This window comes from Chionomys nivalis, chromosome 7, assembly GCF_950005125.1.
Source record: "Chionomys nivalis chromosome 7, mChiNiv1.1, whole genome shotgun sequence".
In the NCBI taxonomy this organism is placed as follows: domain Eukaryota; kingdom Metazoa; phylum Chordata; class Mammalia; order Rodentia; family Cricetidae; genus Chionomys; species Chionomys nivalis.
In genome coordinates, this window is record NC_080092.1 from 85,968,673 (window position 1) to 85,990,698 (window position 22,026).

The 22,026-nt window shown below is 47.3% G+C and overlaps 1 protein-coding gene across 1 annotated transcript in view; it reads right to left on the reverse strand.

The window, feature by feature from the left end:
- Marchf10 (membrane associated ring-CH-type finger 10) overlaps positions 1-20,310 on the reverse strand; it is a 92,749-nt gene extending 72,439 nt beyond the window's left edge. The window contains exons 1-3 of the mRNA XM_057773331.1: positions 20,292-20,310; positions 14,207-14,313; positions 756-872 (exon numbers count right to left, since the gene is read on the reverse strand). Of these exons, the coding sequence (XP_057629314.1) occupies positions 756-872; positions 14,207-14,296 (207 nt within the window). The 5' untranslated portion in view covers positions 14,297-14,313; positions 20,292-20,310. The remainder of the gene's footprint in view (positions 1-755; positions 873-14,206; positions 14,314-20,291) is intronic.
- Between the last annotated feature and the right edge of the window lie 1,716 nt (positions 20,311-22,026).

The window sequence follows — 22,026 nt, forward strand, 5'->3', positions numbered from 1 at the left end:
ACAATTGCCAGCTACTGTATCTGTTGTTATCACTGTATTTAACTCTATTCTTGCCTTTAACTTAAAGCCAGAGACAACGGTGCCAAGGACTAGATCAGAAGCCACAAACATGGAGGCCCAGTACCTCCAGCTCTAACATCAATGCGTGTCTTACAGACTATGAACATCAGGTCCTTCACCACCAGGGGACAAGAGTGAAGCCCAACAAGCAAGGCCATGGCTGGGAGTGACGGGTGGTGTTCAGAACAGGAAAACCTGGCTCAAGTCTCTCTTGCCTTGCCCTTTAGGATTCGTAATAGACTTCCATTTTATCCATTTTTGTGCCTGTATGTGTTCATGTGTGTGTGCATGCATGTAGTGGCCAGTTGTCCAGACAACAGAGGTGTTGTACCTTGGGCATCACAACCCAGGTTTTTTCTTTCTTTTCCTTTGTTTCTTTTGAGGCGGGGTCTCCCGCTGGCTTGGGGTTTTCTCAGTTCTGGCAGGCTATCTGGCCAGTGAGCTCCAGGAATCTTCTTTTCATCTCCCCAGCTCTGGGATCCCAAGTGCACTCCGCCACACTTGACTCCCCGCCCTTAAATGCAGGTCCTGGAAATTGACCTCAGGTTCTCATGTTTGTGGAACACGCACTTTAGCAGCCGAGAGCACCAACACGTTCCTTTTGGAGTTGACTTTTTCTTAACACATCCATGCATGTGTGCATATGCACACACACACACACACACACACAGGCAAAAGACTTGAATTCTCCATACCTGCTTGGATGATGACCCGCTTGAAAACCGGGATCTGTCACTCGTGTCTTTCCCCCATAGCTGATCCTGTTTCTTCTCATTTGGGTCTTTTTTGTATTCTTGTCGTTTCAAACAAGCCTAGAGAACACACAAGAGAGACGAGAAAATGGTTGCATTCTCTTGGGTCTGTGACTAGTTTTGGCAAATTCAGGCTTAATACCAACTTGAGAGGCACAAGGAAAATGATACTCGTCTCCAGCTGTTCATGCAATAGCTGTCACCAGGTTCAAAGACCAGGTGTTGCTCTCTTCTCCTTTTTCCCAAAACGCGAGGATCAAAGCCATCAATTGCAGCTTTAATAAACACAAACACTAAGCACACCATGGGATGCTTTAGGAAGAGCAGTGCTTTCCTTCTTTTAAAAATATGCCATGTCTGTGTGCCCATATCCGTGTGAGTGCTGAGTGTGAGAGCACATGTCTGTGCAGGTGGCCGAGGAGGTCAGAAGACACCATCAGGTCCCCTGGAGCTGGAGCCACAGGCATTAGTGAGCCACCCTGTGTGGCTGGGGAAGTTGAATCTGGTGCTCATGGCTAAGCAGCAAGTGTTTGTGACTGACGAGCCATCTCTCTAACACCTAGAAGAGTTGCCTTTTTAGGAAGGCCGTGCCCAAAATACCCTATCAGCTCCTTCCAGTCTTATTCCCCTCCATGGCACCCCTCTTACCACCTCTTGGGTTGACCAACTCCTGGGTCATGCTACATGTCTGCCACACGCTATTCCCTCTGCTTGGAATAGCCTCCCCATGTCCCCAGCAGCTGAGGCTGCTAGTCACTGAGATCCAGCCAGGGTGACACCTCCTCTTTCCCTGTCTACCTACTCCTCTTGGGGCTGAATTAATGGCTAATGAAGCAGCAGACTGCCGCCTGCCTCCATCTGCAGCGTCAACAGTTGCCCATGGTCATCTTTGGTGCACAAACATGAAATGGAAGATTCCAGGAATAAATAATGCATAAGTTCTGAATCTTGCACCATTCTGAATTCTGTGATAAAATCTCACTTCGTCCCACTCTCTCCTGCCCTGGACATGAATTATCTCTTTGTCCGGCATACACACACTCTGCAAGCTGCACTCCGATTACTCACTTTGTAGCCGTCCATTTATCAGCCCTGCAGTGGCATTATCAAAACACTGTTGCTGAAACAATCCTCATGTTATTCACTGCCGGCCCCCAAGGGCAAGAGCCGTGCTGCTGGCAGCTGTGACTGCATCCTCAGAACTGTTCTTCTCACAATTAGGCAGCGGTGCTAATCCTTTACTGAGTCTGATGGGAGGGGCAAGGGTTTATTCGGCTTACAATTCCAGGTTCCAGTCCATTAGAAAGGGAAAATCCCAGGAGGAACTCAAGTAGTTAGATCATAGCCAGTCAAGAGCAGGGAGAATTAGGGCACGCATGCCTGCCTGCCCGCCTGCTGCCTGCCTCTGCTTAGCTAGCTTTCCTCTCTCACACAGGGCCCAGCCCCTGCACCGGTACCATCCAGACTTAATGAGGCCCTTCTTCCTCAGTAAATAACCAGGACAATCTCCATAGCCGTGCCCACCAGCTGATGTCCCTTCTCAGGTGGGTTTAGGTTGTGACACGTTGACATTTGAAACTACTGGAAGGTGTGGTCTGGGAGGGCATCCCCTGTGAATGAAGACGGGACTGCTGTGTATGCGTGAACACGACGCTAACGCACGTGGTTTGAACTGTCTATTTTTCCGATTCCACTATAATTGGGTTTGTTTTACAGCTCATTTTCCCAGTTGGCCAGTGAGAACTTGAAGAGTAAAAACCACTTCTCACCTTTTTCATTTTCTAGCATTGAATTGCACTGTTTTCCTTATCAGTTTTAAAGCTGGCACACAAAGGAATGAATTCCATCCTGACATTTTCATACATGTGGAGCATTGTATGTTGATCATAATCACCTCATTACTCTTCTTTTTGTCATTCCCTTCACACACACACACACAATTTTAAATAGTTTAGTAAAATATACAAATATTTTTATTATTTTTGAGAACTTCATACTTAGTACTGTATAAATATCTGCTTCCTCCTCACTCCAAGTCCTCCCAACCCTTCTCAAATTAATGAACGAGAGAGAGAGAGAGAGAGAGAGAGAGAGAGAGAGAGAGAGAGAGAGAGGGAGGAAGTACACTTAGCGCTGCTTGTGTTCAGGGCAGACCAGTTGGGATTGGATAACGTATCGGGGAGTTCATTGGTGGAGAAAGTGGGTTCTCCCTTCCTCAGCAGCCGCTGACTTTAACTCCTCATCTGGGGTAAAGTCTCGTGATGCGCATGTTACCATGCCAACTGGTATGGTCACTATGCAGGTCTTGTATGTGTGCACTTTAATTTAAATCCTGCAGATGAGAGGAAACGCGCTGTATCTGAGTCTGGCTTGAATCATATTTTTGCTTCAGAAAATATCAGTCCTTAAATGCAATGTAATAAAAATAAAATAACTAGTCCCCCATCACCATTTTCTTAGCAAAATTAAAATAAAATCTAGTGCCAAACTCTTTCCCCCTGCACTAGTACTGAAGCAACCTAAGGACACTAGGGATTTCAACTGATATTTTAAATACTGCCCGCCCCCAGCAGCAAAAGCACTTGGAACATTTCTATACTCAGACCCTCACTGGCCTGCGACCTACCAGGGTCAAATCATTCAGAAGTCTGGTGTAAAGACAACACTGTTGTTACTAAAGTAGACTTGCCATTTCTCCACTGCCTGGCTGGGTTGAGCAGAGAAAGATTTCCTTCGTGTTCCCTCTCCACTTCCATTAGCGAAAGCATTTCATTTTTTAATGTGGCAGGATTCAGAATTTCCTGAATCCTGGGGGGAAGCCTGGGAGGCTGGGCTACAAGGTTAGGAATAGAAATGACCTGACTGTGTGTGTGTGTGTGTGTGTGTGTGTGTGTGTGTGAACAGGTGCTGCAGGAACCGCCTGGGAAGAGTTAGTCGCCCTGCAGGTGAAGAACCCCCTCACCCCCACCCCAGCTCCCAGTTGGTCTCCTGCAGCCCGTGGACTTCTGGACTCCCGGAGACAGGTGAGGTCTCACCCCACCAGGCTTGGAAAGTAAGAACTCTCCAGAAAAAGTGTTCTCGTTTTCCCTGCTGTCCCCTGGGCCGTCTTTTATTTTGAACAACTCTGTCACAATAAATCACAGAAATGGACACTGGGAAGTGCTGCCAGGATCCGTATGTTACATAATGTAAGCAAGAAAACCCAAAGAGGGGACTGGAGAGCTGGCTCAGGCTTAAGTGTGCTTGCTGCCCTTGTGAGGCTCTGGAAGAGTTCCCAGCACCTGCACCGGGTGGCTCAGCACTGCTAAGACTCCTGCTCCAGGGGATCCTGTGACCTCTTCTGACCTCGGAAAGTACGTGTGTGCATGCGCGCGCGCACACACATACACACACACACACACACATGAGAGAGCGAGCACGCGCCAAATAATAATAAACAGTACCTAATCAAAAAAGATCAACAACAACAACAAAAACAAGCCAGGGATCTTGAATAAATATGAGCTGCTTTAAAAAAGCATTAAAATACATATTTTTAAAGATTTATTTATTTATCATGTATACAGTGTTCTGCCTGCATGATATTTGCATACCAGAAGAGGGTACCAGATCTCATTACAGGTGGTTGTGAGCCACAGTGTGGTTACCAGGAATTGAACTCAGGACCTCTAGAAGAGTAACCAGTGCTCTTAATCTCTGAGGCATCTCTCCAGCCCCCCAAACATTAAGATAGTGAATGTATGTAGAGGAGGCACCAGGACACACATGTGGCGGGCACAGGGCAACTTGGACAAGCCAGTTCTCTCCCCCCGCTGTGTGGGTCAGAGGGCTCAAACTCTGATTGCCAAGCCTGAGAGCAAGAGACGTTACCAGCTGAGTCAAACATGCCCTGAGCTGTTTATCTGGGTGCACTCTTCCCACCATGACTTCACATCAGACCACCTGCTGTGTGGGGACCGAGGCAAGGAAATCTGTCTCCTACAGCTACAGGTGTAAGTGGTGCCCTCCCCTAACCGGTATTCAGGTCATTGCTGCTGGTCAGAAAGCGGAAGAGCCAGTAGAGCAAACACAGGCCAGACCAAGGCAGATTTTAAACAGAATTCTCGTAGGCTGGGTGTTTTTATTTATTTGAAATTCTCTTCAAGAATACATATGACTATGACTTAATGTTTCTTTTCTTTTTCTTTTTTTCTCCTCCCTCCTTTCTCCCTTTCTCCTCTCCTCCTCCTCCTCCTCCTCCTCCTCCTCCTCCTCCTCCTCCTCCTCCTCCTCTTCTTCTTCTTCTTCTTCTTCTTCTTCTCCTCCTCTTTCTCTCTCTCTCTCTCTCTCTCTCTCTCTCTCTCTCTCTGACTGTCCTGGAACTCACTTTGTAGACCAGGCTGCTCTCGAACTCACGAAGATCCGACTGCCTCTGCCTCCTGAGTGCTGGGATTAAAGGCATGTGCCACCACCGCCCAGCTTTAAATATTTCTTTATCAAAAGGAGAGGACAGATAGGTTTGTTTTTTTTGCGATGTTGAGAACATTATTTTTCTCTGGCTCCTTTCTCTCAGATTAGTGAGAGGAAGATAAGCCATGGCAGGGCAGATACTTAATGATTTTCAGCCTGAGATGGCCGAGCAATCTTTCTGTGGAAATCAAACACCAATCCTCTAAGACTCGCAGCTTTGCTGTGAAGGAACACAGAAACACAACTACCAGGAGTCCAGTCGTAGAGGAGCCAAAACCTGGCATCCCCACCCCAGCATGCATTTCCTTTCTCTGGGTAAATATGAAGATTTGTTAGTCTGGTCCTTGATGGTGCTGGTTCTGTGGTGGGGATCCTAAAGTGACCAGCTGGCTGGAGAAGGACAATTGCCTGTCCTTCTGGGCTTCTCAATTAGTCCCCTTGTGCCCTGCCTGTCAGGATTAACTGGTCTGTGGTCAGCCCGTCAGAGGGCAGCATCAGGTGACTTCTGTGTCCTCCTTCTCTTCCCCTTTTGGTGGCGGCGCAGTTCCCCCTCCACATGCACTCAGGCTGCTTCCGTGTAGAAACTTCTACTGTGGGAGCAAATGGCAGAATCTGCCCGTGGGGGGTGGCGTGGGTTTTGTGACTCACTGTAACTCAATCCTGGTAAACAAACCCAGCCCCAGCTCTGCCACTTTCTAGCAGAGACCTAGGCAAGGCTGACTCCATTGACTGCCACATCCCTCAGCTGTGGGAGAGATAAGTTCCCGTGTCAACGGGGTTGCTAGGAGAGCAGGGGATTCTCTCAGGGTCTTCTTAGCTGTGACCGGCCTGCAGCGAGGGCTCAATGCCCCCTCCGCCTCACCATCATCACTAGCGAGCTCTTGTTTTCCGTCCCACTTACTGGTTTACTTATTTCCAAACTCAGCCTTTGCCGAGGCGAGCATGTGACTGTGATCTTGGTCACGAATGAAAGAGTCCTCCTGTGTGGGTCTGAGGCACACTCATCTCCTGACGGAGAAGTCTTGTCTCTCAACCCACAGAACTCAGCCAGTCAGCTGACGACCGCCTTCTGTGCTCTGGCATTCTGAGGTACACTGTACCCCACTCTGTCTTTAACATTACAGCTGTCCGAGCCCATAGTTAGGCTCAGCGATTCTCTATTATCTGTCATCATCCAGACTCCTTATGACCTAAGAAGCCGTTTTGCATATGAGCAGTTTCCAGTTCTGTTATAAAAACAACTGTCATAAAAATAACCCAAATTAAAAAACCAAAAAACAAAAACAAATGCAACAGGTTTTTCTCTGTACCACCAGCTCCCAAATAATGACATAGAGACTTATTAATTACGAAAGTTTGGCCTTAGTTTAGGCTTGTCCCCCTAGCTCTTACAGCTTAAATGAACCCATTTACATTAATCTACGTTCCATCAGCTGGCGTTACCTCTCTTCCATCTTGCACCTCCTGGCTCCTTTTTGTCTCCTGGCATTTTCTGCGCATCTAGATTCCCCCTCCCCTTCCTTTCTCTGGAAATCCCACCTCTACCTCTGTCTAGCTGTTGGCCATTCAGTTTATTATAGCAATCACAGCAATGCATCTTCACGGGTGTAGAGACAGCCCGCACACATGAATGTGGCCATGGCCAGTCTACCTTTTTTGTTGTTTTTGTTTTTGACACAAGGTCTCATGGAGCCCAGGTTGACTTTGATCTTGACAACTTCTGCCTCTACTGCCTAGTGCTGATGTTACAGGTGCTGCTACCACACCTGGTTTTATACGGTGTTGAGGATGGTACCCAGGGCTTCATGCAGCCTAGCTGTCCTGGTTAATTTTTTTTTTCTTTTCAGTTTGACACAAACAAGAGTCATCTGTCAAGAGGGAACCTCGAGTTAAGGAATTGCTTTCATGAAATTGACTTCTGGGCAGGTCTATGGGGGCATTTTCTTGACTAATGGTTGCTGTGGGAGGATTCTGCCCATTGTTGGTATTGCTGCCCCCAGGCAGGTGATCCTGAAGGGTATAAAAAAGACTAAGCAAGCCATGGAAAGTGATCCCATAAGCAGTATTCTTCTGTGGCTTCTGCTTCGGTTCCTGTGACAGACTATTAAAGCTGTGCACGGAAACAAACTCATTCCTCCCCTAGGTGCTTCTGGCCATGGTGTTTAGCAGAGCGGTAGAAAGCAAACTAGAAGACAAGGCAACCATTCTACACACTGAACTGTATCCCTGTGTTTACATCTCAATTAACAATGGCACCTGCATGGTTGCGGTCGGCACCTGGAGGGAGGAGCGGGCACTGCCTACATCTCTGCTGTTGTTCTTACTTGGGTCTAACGCACCTAACTCAGAGTTGGGGTTTTTCGTGATCACTGATGACATTATTAAAGTTCACTTTAAAAGACTGGCACGATAGTTCCCTCATTGCCTGAGAATTCTAGAGAAGCACGTTCCTCAAAACTGGGCCTCAGTACTGACTTGTAACCTCGGCTACCTGAGAGGCTGAGGCAGGAAGATGGTCGTCTCAAAGCCTTTCGGGGCTACAGAGTGAGTTCAAGCGTAGCCAGGGTAACTTAGTAAGGCTATAGGAGGAGGCTGGGGATATAGCTGTGTGCACGCCTGTCCTGGGCAAGGACCCAGGTTCAATCTCCAGCACTGTACAATAAACGAATAAATAAGTAAGACTCTCTCCCAGGCTCCCGTGGCAAGAGGAGCTGAATGACAGCTGAGAATCATCCATTGAAATGCTTTGGGACCAGATTTGTTTTGAATTTGGTTTTTTTTTTTCAGATATTAAGGTATTTGCATAAATCTCACAAGGAGATCTCTGGTAGATGAGTCTCAAGTCTAAACACAAAAACCATGGACCTTAGGCCCATACTTTGAGGGTATTTTATGTAATGTTTGAAATAATTTTGTGCACGAGACGTTTCCCTGGTGTAGCAGTAAACTGGTGCTCAGGGACCTTCACAGCCTTAAGTATTTGAGATTTGGGATTTTGGATCAGAGCCGCGCAACCTGCATCTCTCCCTCCTGCCCACTGCCACCTGGTATAGAAGCCACCAGCATGGCCTTCAACACATTTATATCGCCATGTTTCGTTGTTTGATCTGCACTTGAAAGAACTGAGATGAGCAAGTGACACGAAATGAAACCAATTTGAACACATTTGAGAGATTGTGGAAAATTGTTCCGAAATGCCAAGTGTAATCTTCCCTTCTAGCCTTCCGGTGGGCATTAATGGCTAAGGCTAAATTCTGCCTCCCGTTACATAAATACATTTGGGGAGGGAAGTAAGAGGTGAGGGAGGGAGGGGAATATGGAGAGGGACAGAGAGAGGAGAAATATGAACACCCTGGAAGGAACAGAGCCAAGGTCTAAGATAGAATATAATTATATACTGGTTACCCGATTCTGAAATAGCGTGTAATATGCCAAATAGATGTTTACTTCCTCTTTTTTCTTAAAAGAGCCCCACCCAGGCACCAAAAAGAGTAGAAGCAAACAATGCAGGGTGGGTTTAGCCTTCTCTTAGAGCTAACCCACAGACCTGTAAAGGCTGCATTTGCTGCATACCAACCTTTAGAGTATTTTAGGACAGAACAGGAATAACCCAAGTCTAGAAAAAAAAAAATTAGGAGGTTCCTAAGGGCTTCAATCTGAGCCAGTTCATTAAAGGCAAGCCTAGCGTGGGAAGGAATGTGTGGCAAGTGTATGTGACTTGGGAGCTGCGTGTAGTGATTACGTCTTACACCATCCCAATGCCCTGCAATGGGAAACCCCAGGTGTCCCGAACAGATGGCTGCAGGGAGAGCGAACGCTTGGATTCCCACAGGGTGCAATGGGCCAGCCCCACAGCAGGCACATCCAGCCTTCTGACACCGTAACATGCTGTCACTGCAAAGTCCACACGCGACAACCGTGCCGTCAAGCCACAAAACAATCTCATAGTATTTGAATAAGCTTATGGATTTGTATTGGATCGCATCCATAGCTAAGCTCAGCCACACGGGACGGGTTGAACACAACACATTAAGGTATCGGTACCTACCCAGCACAACTACTCCCCTCAGTAAATGATCTCAGCACACTTTGACTGGATGGCACCAAGTTAATCACCAGTCACTCAAGTCGTGGAATTGATTCTTTTCTAAGACATAGTCTTTTGATCAGCCCAGGGAAACCTTGAGCTCATGGTCCTCCTTCCTCTGCTTCTCAAGTGCTGGAATGATTGAGGTATACCTCCATGCCCAGCTGCAAGTGATTTTTAAGCCACAACTTTAAAGTCTTTCTGGAATAAGGCAAATGACAGGTGACATATCATTAAAAAAAAAAAAAAACATTGCAGGGCTGGGCGTGGCGGCATACACCTTTAGCCCAGAACTCAGTAGACAGAGGTAGGTGGATCTCTATGAGTTTGAGGCTAGCCTACTCTACATAATTAGTTCCAGGCTAGCCAGGGCTACATCGTGAAACCTTGTCTAAAAGGAAAAGTTATTGCTGTTCCTTTGGAGTTGCTACTGTCGGTCAATGTTTCACCGTTTACAGCAATCTATATCTAAAGGCAACCATATGTTATTTCGTGCAGCCCCATTGATGAGTGGCTTTGAAAATGGCCAGTAATGATGCAGTTGGTTCTAGGAATAGTCACGCGCTAGCTGGACTACGTCTGACAAGTTGGTGGTTAGTGTAGATAGCACTGGCTTTCAGGCACTACAGTGTGTGGTTCAGCATGGGCCAGGAGGCTCATGACCGCAAGAGGCTAGGGAGAGGAAGCGACGCAGATGAGAACTGTGTGCAGTCTCCTGCCGGAGGGAAGCGTCCTAAAGCTGCAAATCTCCTACAGGCCATCGGCGGCACACGTAAAACAGGTTGAATTGCATGCTATGTAAACTGCCACCAGTAATTTCTTAAAAACAAACAAAACCCGAACCCAGATACTATGTGAGTCAGAGATTCCCTTTAGTTCTAAATTAAAACTGTGATCTTTACGATCTCTGTAGGGAGAAGGCAGTAAAAGCAAGGTGGGGCGGGTGGGGGTTATGGTTAAAGAGCAGTTCCTGCTAAGGTTGGTCTTGCTTAGGTCCCTGGGTCTGAAGCATGACTGCGGGGAAGCTACTGAAGGTCTTTAAGTATCCCCATGGCACAGGCTAGAATATGACAAAAGTCAGGAAGGTGACAAAGTCAGCCATGACAAGGAGGAGGCCAGCTAAACATTAAAGGATATCGTGGTAGTCTCAGGTGGAAATTATGGTATTTGGAACCATGGTGGGAGTCACAGGATAAAGGGTGGCATAGGCTCAGGTGCCCTTAGGTGAGCTTGGCAAAGTCTGCCAGCCGAAACTTTGTGGGGGAGAAATTAAGGAGTCATGGAAGGGTTTGAGGGGAGGAGGGGTGGTGAGGGATGGACATGTCGGATTAGTGACGCCTGTGCAGCCTCCAGACGAAAGCAACAGGTGAGCGGATGCACCCACGGCTCTGGCATTCTGCGAGACTCCGGGGACAAGCCAGCTGTATGAAGTAGGGGTTAAGAACAGGAAGAGCCAACAAGTGATGAGGGCCTTGTATATCAGAAGGGGAAGGGGGCTGAGGCTGGGACCCCGGGACTCAGCAATGAAGGGTGGAAAGAAGAGGCGGGAGTAGCAAAGAAAAACGGAGATTAACACGAGGGAGACAGTATGTCAGGAGACCGTGACATGAGAGAGAAGCAGCCTTGGGAAACAAAGACTCAGAAGGTGTCACTGAATTGGGTCACCAACCTCAGCAGTGGTTAAGAAGAAGTGCGTATTTACAAATCCACACACAGCCGACAAGGAAGTGGAGACAGACATGAGACAGGCTGGAGCAGTCTGAGACAGACAGGAGGAAGCCGGGTGCTGCCAGAGCAGCAATCCTTTGTGCCTGGCTTCTTAAGAATGCGAACCTCAGCATAGCTGTAGACTGGAGCCGCTAAGGACAGAAGATTGGGCTGAGGGTGCAACTCAGTTGGTGGAGGGCTTGCTTCTCACGCAGGAGGCTTTGGATCCTGTCTCCAACATGATACATAGATAAGCCAATAAAAAAATACAAAAGATACATACACAAGTAAATAAAATAGAGAAAAAGAGAGCAAGAAGAGAAGGCATCAAAACACAGACAGCAGAGTCCCATGACGGCAGAGGCTGGACTGGGCCAAGGCTTCCGCCAGTCACTAGCAGGACAGTGGACACTTTTGCCCTCTGGAGGTCTGGAAGGTTGTGAGGCCTAGGATGGGCGGGAAAGAGGTTGAGAAGGTTCCCCTGCTTGGGTGTTTTGTTTGAAAGGAAATTGGAAATGTAGGGTCAGATGTAAAAACTGGAAAGTTTTCAGTCAAGATTATAACCAGAAGGGTTGATGGACAGGAAATGCCTTGACGGGAGTCACTCTTGTCTGTCCACCGACGAACATCTCTGTCCATCACCTGCTCTGCTTCCAGCTCCTGAGCTGGACCACTTTTTGCCACCTCCATGCCTATGAACTTGATCCAATTCACCATATCATCTTTGCTAAACGCCAATTATACTTTCAAAATATTTTGCTTTTTTTCTCTTGTCTTTCCCAGCCCTTTCCCCTCACAGAAGCCAAAGTGATTTAAAAAAGAAGAAAAAAAAAAAAAAAAACTAAACCAGATCATGTCTCTTTCCTCCAAAACTATCCAGTGATTCTCACTGTGATGAGATTCACATGGATGACACGTCCTGCTTTCTCCTGTAAGAGCCAGCCTGATCCGGTTCTACAGAACTCTTCCACCTCCTCAGGTCAGACACTTTGCTTTGGCTCTCAAGGAGCGTGATGCCCCTCACCTTATTATGCTGGGATTTTTTTTGTTTGTTTTGTTCTGGGTTTTTTGTTGTCTTTTTCCTATATTGATCAGCAGCTGTCTTTGTCAGTTTTCCTTGAGGTAAGCTAGCTTAAAGACCCGGAGGGTTTGTTTTGGGTCCCTGCCTTGCAGGCTTGATTGTGACAGATGCTCTGATGAAAGGGCACTCTTGGTAGAGGACATCATGGCGGCGGCAGCCATTCAGCTCACAGAGGCCAACAAGTGAGAGGGAGGAAGGGGCTGGATTTCCATAGTTCCCTCAGCCAGCACACCTCCAAACACCTAAGACTTTTCACTAGAACCTGCCCCTTAAAGGTTCTACCCTCTCCACAGTGCCGGGTAGAGAGCCCAGCCTCTAGCACATGGGCTTATGAGGGAACATTCTAGAGCCACACTGGAGCCACACTGGAGCAGTAACCGAAATAACTTTATACTGTGTGCACATTTTCTATTTCCTAAACCTAGGGTAAGAAGGCCAGAAGAGCAGGGCCCTTGTTCAGCACAAAGCAGGCATGGAGTGGATTAAATATCGGTTGAATGACCAAACCAAACCCAATAAAACACAACTGGCAATGTTGAAAGCTTAAGTGATCTTAGACAATAAAACTGCAACGGCTCCAGGACACATGGTTGTGGCATTTCCTTCACCAGGGACCACTGATAGCAAGACAATCGCCTTCTGCACTCCCTGGAGAAACAGTATTAAACAAGTGTTTCCACATGCCAGCCAGGTGGAGGAGGTATCTTTGTGAAAAGCAGATGATTCCCTGAGTAACCCATCCCCAATTGCTGCAAATCTCCCCCTTTGCAGTCCTCCTGGGTGCGGACTGTGGGAAAAAACTGCCGATCCTTCCCAACCCCAGAGCAGAGTGTCACTGTTCAGGTGAAGCCAGGCTACTGAGCCGGGTCTGGTTTCCTTGGTGACTCACAAGGCTCAGTTCTATCTGAAAATTGCTAAGAAAGAGAAGAACCTGATAGCTGAACTGTGTTTTCCTTAGGGAGGGACTGTTTTCCAAGCTCCATGGAGGCTGAGGATGTGTCTCCTTGATTGGTGAGGGGGGCTTCTCACGGGGGTAGGGGGGAGGTGAGGACAGATCCTAAAGGCTCTGCGAATCCCACAACCGAATCCAGCAAGTCTGTCCCATGCCAGCCCCAGGTAATTGCATCATGACCCCTCAGGCACCCCATCACTTTTGTTTTTGCTTGCAAACACTGTAGCCACGGAGACCAGAAGTTTGCTTGTTGTGGAGTGGCTAACCACCTTTATCTGGTGCCCATGACAACAGAAGGGCATGCTATAGGGCAACTCAGTTAACCCCTTAAGGTCTTTTTGCTTCTCAGCTCAAGGGCTGTGGGCCAAACACTGCATTAGATATGTGTGGAGGCATGAGTGTGTGTATGGTGGGCCAGTGGGAGGTGTTGGGTTCTTTACCTGACTCCTTCGAGACAGGGTCTCTCAGTCTGGAGCTGCTGGTGGCCAGCAGACTCCAGTGATCCCGTCTCTGCCTGGCGGAGCACTGGGTTACAGACGCACACGCCATGCTTAGCCTTTTGTGTGGCTGCAGGAGTTTTGAACTCAGGTCCTTATGTTTATTCAGCAACGTTGCACTGCCTGAGCCACTTCCCAGCCCCGACATTTGGGTTTTTTAGAAGCCCCCTAACATTGCAGCATGGAGGACGGAGTGCTGTAAAACACAAAGTCGGGACCACCACTGGGATAAAATGCTCATTTCACTTCTGCGACAGTATTGTGAATTTAGCACCAAACATTTTTTTTTTTACTTTTTTTCTTTTTTAAAAAAATTTATTTAAGTATATGAATGTGCTATCTGCATGTACACCTTTATGCCAGAAAAGGGCATCAGGTCCTACTATAGATGGTTGCGAACCACCATGTGGCTGCTGGGAATTGAACTCAGGACCTCTGGAAGAACAGTGCTTTTAACCACTGAGCTATCTCTCCAGCCCCCAGCACCAACCATTTTACAAGTCAGAAAGACAAGTGACTTTTCGCGGTCAGCCAGTGAGTGGCACGTTCGGGGTGGGCTTACACCGATCCATCCTGAAAATTCTATTCCCCCGAAAGACAATTCTTGCTTTCTGTAATTACCTGATATTCAGAGTCCACCTTGTGCTGCATGTCCCGCAGATACTGAACATCACTGACGAACTTCTGCCTGTCCCTTGCTTCATGCAACATGGTTCTTAGTTCCCGATCTAGGTAAGACAGAGAAGGAAACATACCGTGACAGATGTTTCTGCGGGCCATCATATTTGGGTTCATTTGAGTAGAATTACATGTGTTCGTTTATTAGTCTATTCCCCCACTGTTTGAAAGGTACAAACGTTCCTTTTTTTGTATTTGTGTCAAAGTTCTTATACCTTTTTCTGTTCCAGCCATAAATAATGCAGACATGTTCATCAGCTGGCTTCAGAGATCCCATCCTGGTTACTCACAGGGAGTTAAGTTGACAGACACCTGACTGGGTAGCAGTTCCACTACATGACCGAGGAGTAAACAAGAACCCAGATATGCGGTGGCCAAACTGTTAAGTCCTGGGTTGCTTAAATTCACGGATGTGACCATTGCCCTTAATTCAAGCCAGACATTGCCAGCCGCTGGGTACAGCAGCCAGGCAGGCAGACACAGTCTCTGCCTTTGTGCTGCCGACGGCCTAGGGTGGAGAACCATCGCTAGACAGTTCAGCTGGAAAAGCCAGCACAGAGCCGGGTCTGGGCTCCTTGAGGGAATGGCATCGTGGAAGAGCAGAGTGACTGGAAGGATTGGCCTGCAACACTGGGCTTGGTAAATCATGAGTTAGACAAGAGTTGGCAGAGGGCAGCGGGTGCCTCAGGGCATGAAGGAGAATGAGGAGCAGTGAGGGCTTCTGTGGGGCCTTGCAGGTCAGAATGAGAAGCCACATGGCGCTAATAATAGGATCTAACCCAGGGAGTAAGTGTTTCACGGTGTACGCGCGTGTGTGCGTGTGCGTATGTGTGCGTGTCCAAGTCAGAGTTGGACATCAGTTGTTATTTCTCCTCAATCACTCCTCACTTTGTTTTCTTGAGATAGGGTCTCTCACTGAACCAAGAGCTCACTGATTTTGCAAGAATAGCTGACCAGAAAGTCTCAAGGAGCCTCCTGTCTCTGCTTGCCCGGCGGGGTCAGTCCAGAACTCAAGTCCTCATGCTCACTACAGCAACACTTTACCGACTGAGCCATCTCCCAATCCTTTACATTTGTGTCTTTAAAAGGCTCCTAAAGTTGTAGTTTGGAGGATGGGGTGGGGTATTACGCGGAGTTGTGACCACCGATGGGCTAGGAGAAGAGATGGTAACAAGGCTTGGGTAGCAAATGTGTTAGGAGGAGGAAGAGGAGGCAGAAAAGAAGGACAGTGGGGGTGGGGAGGGTCGTAGCTCCCATGGAGCAGCCTGTGGGAGGGCCAGGTGCCCCTCTGAGCGTCCACCTAGATTAACTCATGTCATAGTCACAAGTGCTGCAAGGCAGACAACATAGTTTCTGACACAGGACAAAGACCTAACCACTGCTCAAGGGTGATGTTAACGAGAAAGAAGGGATTCTGACCATCAGGAGACACACAGCCAAGATACAACCAAGGTTTTCCTCAGTGACCTCCTATCTTAGGGTTTCTATTGCTGGGACAAAACACAGTGACCATAAAGCAAGTTGGGGAGGAAAGGGTTAACTCAGATCACACTTCCACAGTGCTGTTCATCACCAAAGGATGTCCAGACTGAAACTCCAACAGGGCGGGGTCCTGGAAGCAGGAGGGGTGCTGCTTATTTGCTTGTTCAGCCAGGACCAGCAGCTCAGGGCTGGGCCTTCCCCGCACTGACCACTAACTGAGAAAAAGCCTTATAGCAGAACCTTACAGTATTTCTCGGTTGGGGCTCCGCCTTCTCTGCTGTGTCAAGTTGACACACAAAGCCAGTCAACACAAGGGACTCTTTATCTTAACACACAAACACAGCGCTAGCAAGCCACAACCCTTCCTTTCTTATTCATCCACAAGATCTCACATTAACAACAAAAATAACTTTAAAAGTCCCACAGTCCTTATAAATTCAGATACATTAAAATTTCAGTCCTTTTAAAATAGCCAATCTTTTTAAAAATCCAAAGTCTTTCAAAATTCGAAGTCTCTCAGCGGTGGGCTCTAGTAAAATACTTTCTTACTTCAAGAGGGAAAAAAAAATCAGGGCATAGTCAATCAATCCAAAGCAAAACAAAATTCCAGCAGTCCAGTGTCTGGATTCTACTCACGATCTTCTGGACCCCTCCCAGGGCCCGGGTCACTTCTCCAGCTGCGTCTTCTAGGCTCCAGCTGACTCCACTCCACTGCGGCTGCTGTTCATGGTGGTCGCCCCATGGTGCTGACATCTCCAAAACACCGGGGTCTTCTGCTGTGACTGGGCCACCCTCTTCACCAACAGCCTCTCATAAGTTCTTATCATGGTGCCAAGCCTCTGCTCCTCTGCATGACCCCTTCAGTCCTGGGCCTTCGACTGCCACTGAGGTTGACTTTCATGAATGGCCTCTCCTGACCTCTTCAGCGCCAAACCTCAGCCGCTCTCCATGACCCCTTCATGCCTTCAAAGAGTCACCTGGGTGATGCCTACACATTGCCACGGCCAGCTGCCAGCAAGGGCGGCCGCCTCTGGAAGACAGCTTCTTTGTGCTCTGAGGAAACACTTCCCAGAAGATTTCACCTCAGTGATGCTGCGCTCTCTCCTCTCTCTCTTCTCTCTCTTCTTCTTCTTCTTCTTCTTCTTCTTCTTCTTCTTCTTCTTCTTCTTCTTCTTCTTCTTCTTCTTCTTCTTCTTCTTCTTCTTCTTCCTCTCTCTCTCTCTCTCTCTCTCTTTCTCTCATTCTTCAAGACAGGGTTTTTTTTCTCTGTGTAGTCTTAGCTGTCCTGGAACTCACTCTGTAGACCAGGCTGGCCTTGAACTCACAGAGATCCACCTGCCTCTGCCTCCTGAGTGCTGGGATTAAAGGCGTGAGCCACCACCACCAGGCTGCTGGTTTCTTCTTAATCACTGCTAATTTCCTAGCTCCAGCTGACCATCAAGTGTCCCAGTAAAGCGAAGTGTCACTTCAGTAGTTCTGGACTCTTGTTAATGGCAGCTGATTCTTCAGCCCAAGCTCACCAGAATCACGGAATCTTAAATAATAAATGACCCCGATAAGAGTCTTTATCTTCCTTCTGAAACTTCATATTCAATATTCTTATCTTCCAAGATACCACAGAACATCCCACACAGCTCTTAACACTCAATGGTTCTTCTAACCCAAAAGTTCCAAAGTCCTTCCACAATTCTACCAAAACCATGGTCAGGTCTGTCTCAGCAATACCCCACTACGCTGGTACCAATTTCTTAGTTAGGGTTTCTATCGCTACAAAACACCAGGACCACAAAGCAAGTTAGGGAGGAAAGGGTTTATTTGTCTTATACTTCCACATTGCTGTTCACCACTGAAGGAAGTCAGGACAGGAAGTCAAACAGGGCAGGATCTTGGAGGCAGGAGCTGATGCAGAGGCCATGGAGGGGTGCTGCTTACCGGCTTGCTCCTCATGGCTTGCTCAGACTGCCTTTTTATAGAACCTGGGACCACCAGCCCAAGGACAGCACCACCTACAATGGGCTGGGCCCTCCCCACATTGATCATTGAGAAAATGCCTTACAGCAGGATCTCATGGAGGCATATCCCCAACTAAGGCTCCTTCACAGTACACCTCCAATCTAATGCTTTGCTGTGGGGGCCGAAAAATGCAGGCCCATTTCCACCTTGTCTGCCGGTCAGAGAGTTTGGAGATTGACAAGCATAGTTGCACGTCCCACTCAGGATGTGATTGCTTGGTTCTTTTGATATTAAGACAGCTCCATGCCACCTGACAGATGGTCAGGATATGTAAATGCACTTCTGCTCCTTCCTATGTAACTGTGAGGTTACCTGGGGAAGGGCAGTCTTCAGCACATCTGACCTAGAGCACCTTTGCTACCTAGACAACAGAATGCTAATGATTTGATGTCTCAGAGTGACAAAGCGATTGTGTTAGTTAACCTTTGTATCATGTTAATAAAGTCTTTTGTTACCTTCCCCCCTCCCCTTTACATTGGGTATAAAAGCTGTGGAAAAACAAACACAGGTGATTTCAGTAATCACTGGAATACCTCCCAGTCTATGTTTTCTGTCTTATTATTTTTATGTGTCTTCATATTCTTTACTTATATTTCTTCAGTTCCCACGCCCCTACCCTGGCAAGAGGTGATTTTGTCGAGGCCGGTCCTTGACACTTTGCCTGCCTGGAGTCAGGAAGGGCAGCTTTTGAGACGAGAATGTGGAGATTGAAGTGCAGAACTGTAAACACTTTAGACACCATTCTTGTCTCATACTCAAATGGAGACTGTAATGGTAAAAGCAAAATTGCTGAGGATCCCGGCGGCTGCAGCAGCAGAAACGCTGCAAGTCCCCAAGCGGCGGCAGTAGGCCATGTGGCAGCAGGCAGCAAACAGCAGGTCCCGAGAGCAGCCAGGCCCAGGCAGGGATGGTGCAGTTCCCCAAGTGACTGCAGTAGGCCACAAGGAAAACAGACCCATGGGCATGCCACGGGACCATGCCACAGGTCTCCGAAGGCAGCTGGTCCCAGACAGTGGGTGAGAGAAAGACTGATAGGCATGCCATGCAGAGTGAGGTTGGATATTTATTTAGTGGGTTATGGAGGGGAAAGGAAGAAAGGGAGAAAAGCAGAGAGGCAGGGGGGGGGAGAAGGGAGAGACAGAAGGGGGGAAAGGGGAGAAGTGGGGAGAGGCAGAAGCTGCCTCTTCAAGAGGTAGATGGAAAAGGAAGAGACTCAAGCTGGAAGCTGAAGATCAGCTTGCCTCAGAGGAGGGGTGTGTGTGTCTTGTCTCTTAAAGGGACAGGACAGACCGCTACAGAGATGTGCAAGACTCTGAGCTGATTGGACAGGTAAAGATTTGGCCATTACTGGCGTATTGCTAACAACTGAAGTTGAAGCAAAAATGGGCACTAAACAGAGAAAACGAACATGGAACAAACTCATTAATAATAAAATGTAAGGAAGAGGCAGTTGGAGAGGAGCTCAGAAAAAGATTTCAGAGGCAGGAGGGAAGCCTAGTGGATGGCCGGTCCAGATGCTGAAGGGAAGTCTCCAGGAGGAGGCTGTGAATACCCTTAGCAAGGGCAGGAATGGGACCAACAGGGCTGCTGTTCCACTGTGTTAGCTGTGCAAACCCGTCTTGACTTCAATACATTAGACTTGGTTGGTACAGTCTAATTTATGACCACAATATTATAGCATGCAAAGACTGTCAGATCTCATCAACAGATCATCAAAGTCCACACAATCGATTCCAGCTCATTGTTGACCGAAGCTCTTTCATAGATTGCTGCATATACTCTTAGTGACTACGGCATGTTCTCAGCTTCTCAGAAACGGCAGAGGCCACAGTCACCAACCAAACCCTCAGGTGTGTGTGCCCCGTGGCTTTCTTCCATCCTCTGCTTTTCTCGTGTGTGTAGATACTGACATTCAGCTTGTCCCTGACTCACGGTGACCCAGTGTCTGGTCTAGGGGTTATAAAATCTTGCAAGGTTTTCTGTCTACCCTTGAGCAACTTGGGGGAACTTCCTGGTCCCTGGGAGGACTGTTTTCTCTCAAGGTAGACGGTGGGTCTTTGGTGAGTTAGGATCTGAAGCTACAATATATAGTTCTATAGCTGGTAAAACACCTAACCAGGATCGTGCTTCTCCCGTCTTAAGCTATTCCCTAATTCTCCTTGTTATAAGAGTCAGGTTGACACGCCAACCTTTGTCCTGTAAGATCAACTTGATCCAGCTCCATGGAACCCTTCCACCACCTCACACACCACACTCTTGACTACTCAGGGCATTGCTATCACTTGGCCCAGGATGGTTGGGTTAGCACTTTCCCATCATGCATTTGCACAGCATAGGGCTACACCCTCATTACCTGTTTTTATTTTTCTTCATACATTTACCCACAACTGTATTAGTTTTCTATGACTGTAACAAATACCTAAGGCAAGTCATCATAGTGTGCGTGTGTGTGTGTGTTTGTGTGTGCATTTCAACAGACATTAATGGACCATATTTAAAAGTATCATTTTTAACTTTTCATATAAGTTTGTACCTGCATAGAATGATGTCTGTTCCCCCCTTTTCAGAAAACGGTGGGGTTAAAAACAGAAAGATGGACCCCCGCTGCTCCTGTTGGGAAGAGAAAGAAGCCTGTCTCAGTATTAATCAGGCAGGAACACCAGGATTCATAACCAGATTATGTTGATGGCCACAAAAGCGCACAGCCCACAGCCCAGCGGGATGAAACATTGCAGGTGTACAGCAAAGCCCGTTGCTCTAGCATGACTTCAGGGTGGTATAACGGAAGGAAGGTTCTTAGTCAGGAGGCCTGAAATAACCGGGCTTGAAGGGTAGAACCAACACCACTGAAAAACTTTCTAGGCGCTCACTGACTTCACAATCGCCTTCAAAACAAAGGACTTCGCTCGCAGGAGACCCTCTCCCACCCACCATAAGCCCCTGTCACCCTACATTTGACTGTAAAATAAAAATCTCCAGCACCGAAGTGCCATGTGTAGCTCCTTATTTAAATATATCAAGACCTTATGAGATCGAACAATCTGTTTCCTTGGTGTCTGACCAAGGAGCCAGGCGGTTATCTCAGCTTAGGAAAACAGTCTCCACACGAACTTGGATTTTACTCTGCATGGCAAGTTTGACAAACTGACCAGAGTGGACAGGAAACAGAAATAAGTGTATGGGAATAAATTCACAAGAGATAATGATGCTTCATTCTCAGAGTTCCATTTTGTGGGCTTACTCCATTTGAAGCCAAGGGCTTTCTTCCCCCACCCCCCAGCAGATATAAGCCATTGCTGGGGTGCCGTGTGGGGGCAGACAATAAAGCGTGGGCAAGGCGCGATTCTAAAATAGCAGCCTGCATTGTCCTCCGTTCTCACCTTTGAACCGCTTCCCACTCTGAAATTCGCACATGGTCATGCACACGTCTGTTGGGAGCCTCTAGTGACAAAGCACTGGACCGGGTTTGCTTTAGAAATCAGAGTGAGAAGCCATGTTCAGGAGAGGGAGAGGGCCAGGATGAGGAGGTGTGGAGAGGAGGAGAGGAAGTGAGTGCTTCTGCCAGGCCTCAAAATTCTACACATCTGTGAAATTTCCATGAGGAATATTCTAAGAACTCTGTGACATATGAATTCCTCTCTGTTGAAAATTTCCAGGGAATTCAGGGTGAGGTACCCTGACTAAGAAGAACAGGACTCAATGGGAGACTACGTTTCTTTCCATCCCCTAAAGATACCACACATGTGCACATACAAATGCAGACTACCTTCATGTGCACACGCTCTCTCCTTTTCTATGTCCATAATTGTCCAAAACAAAACAAAAACAAACAAAAACAAAAAACCCACAAAACCACGAAAAACCCTGATCTGAAAGGAATGCTTTAAGCTAAACTTACCATTTTCTCGCTGTGCTTTCTCTGTGAAGTTTCGCTAAAACGATACTGCCTTGGTTTTGGCAAATAAGCAAAATGTAAATTTAACCTCTTTAGAATGAAGCTTCATTTGAAACAAAATTTTAAGTAGCTGTGTTTCTGCCTGACAGTCAGGGTTATAAATTCCTCCTTTTCTGAGATTGGGTGCTTGGAAGAAGGATTTGAGAAACCTTTAATTCAACCTTTCCACGATGAATTAATTTGTAATGACAAGGATTCCATGATTTATTTCCATTTTAGCTTGAGGAAAAAAAATTGAGATTTTTAAAAAAATCCCACTTCACAAACTTGTGTTGAGTATAGTTTAGTGACGAGGCCCATTTTATACTTCAGA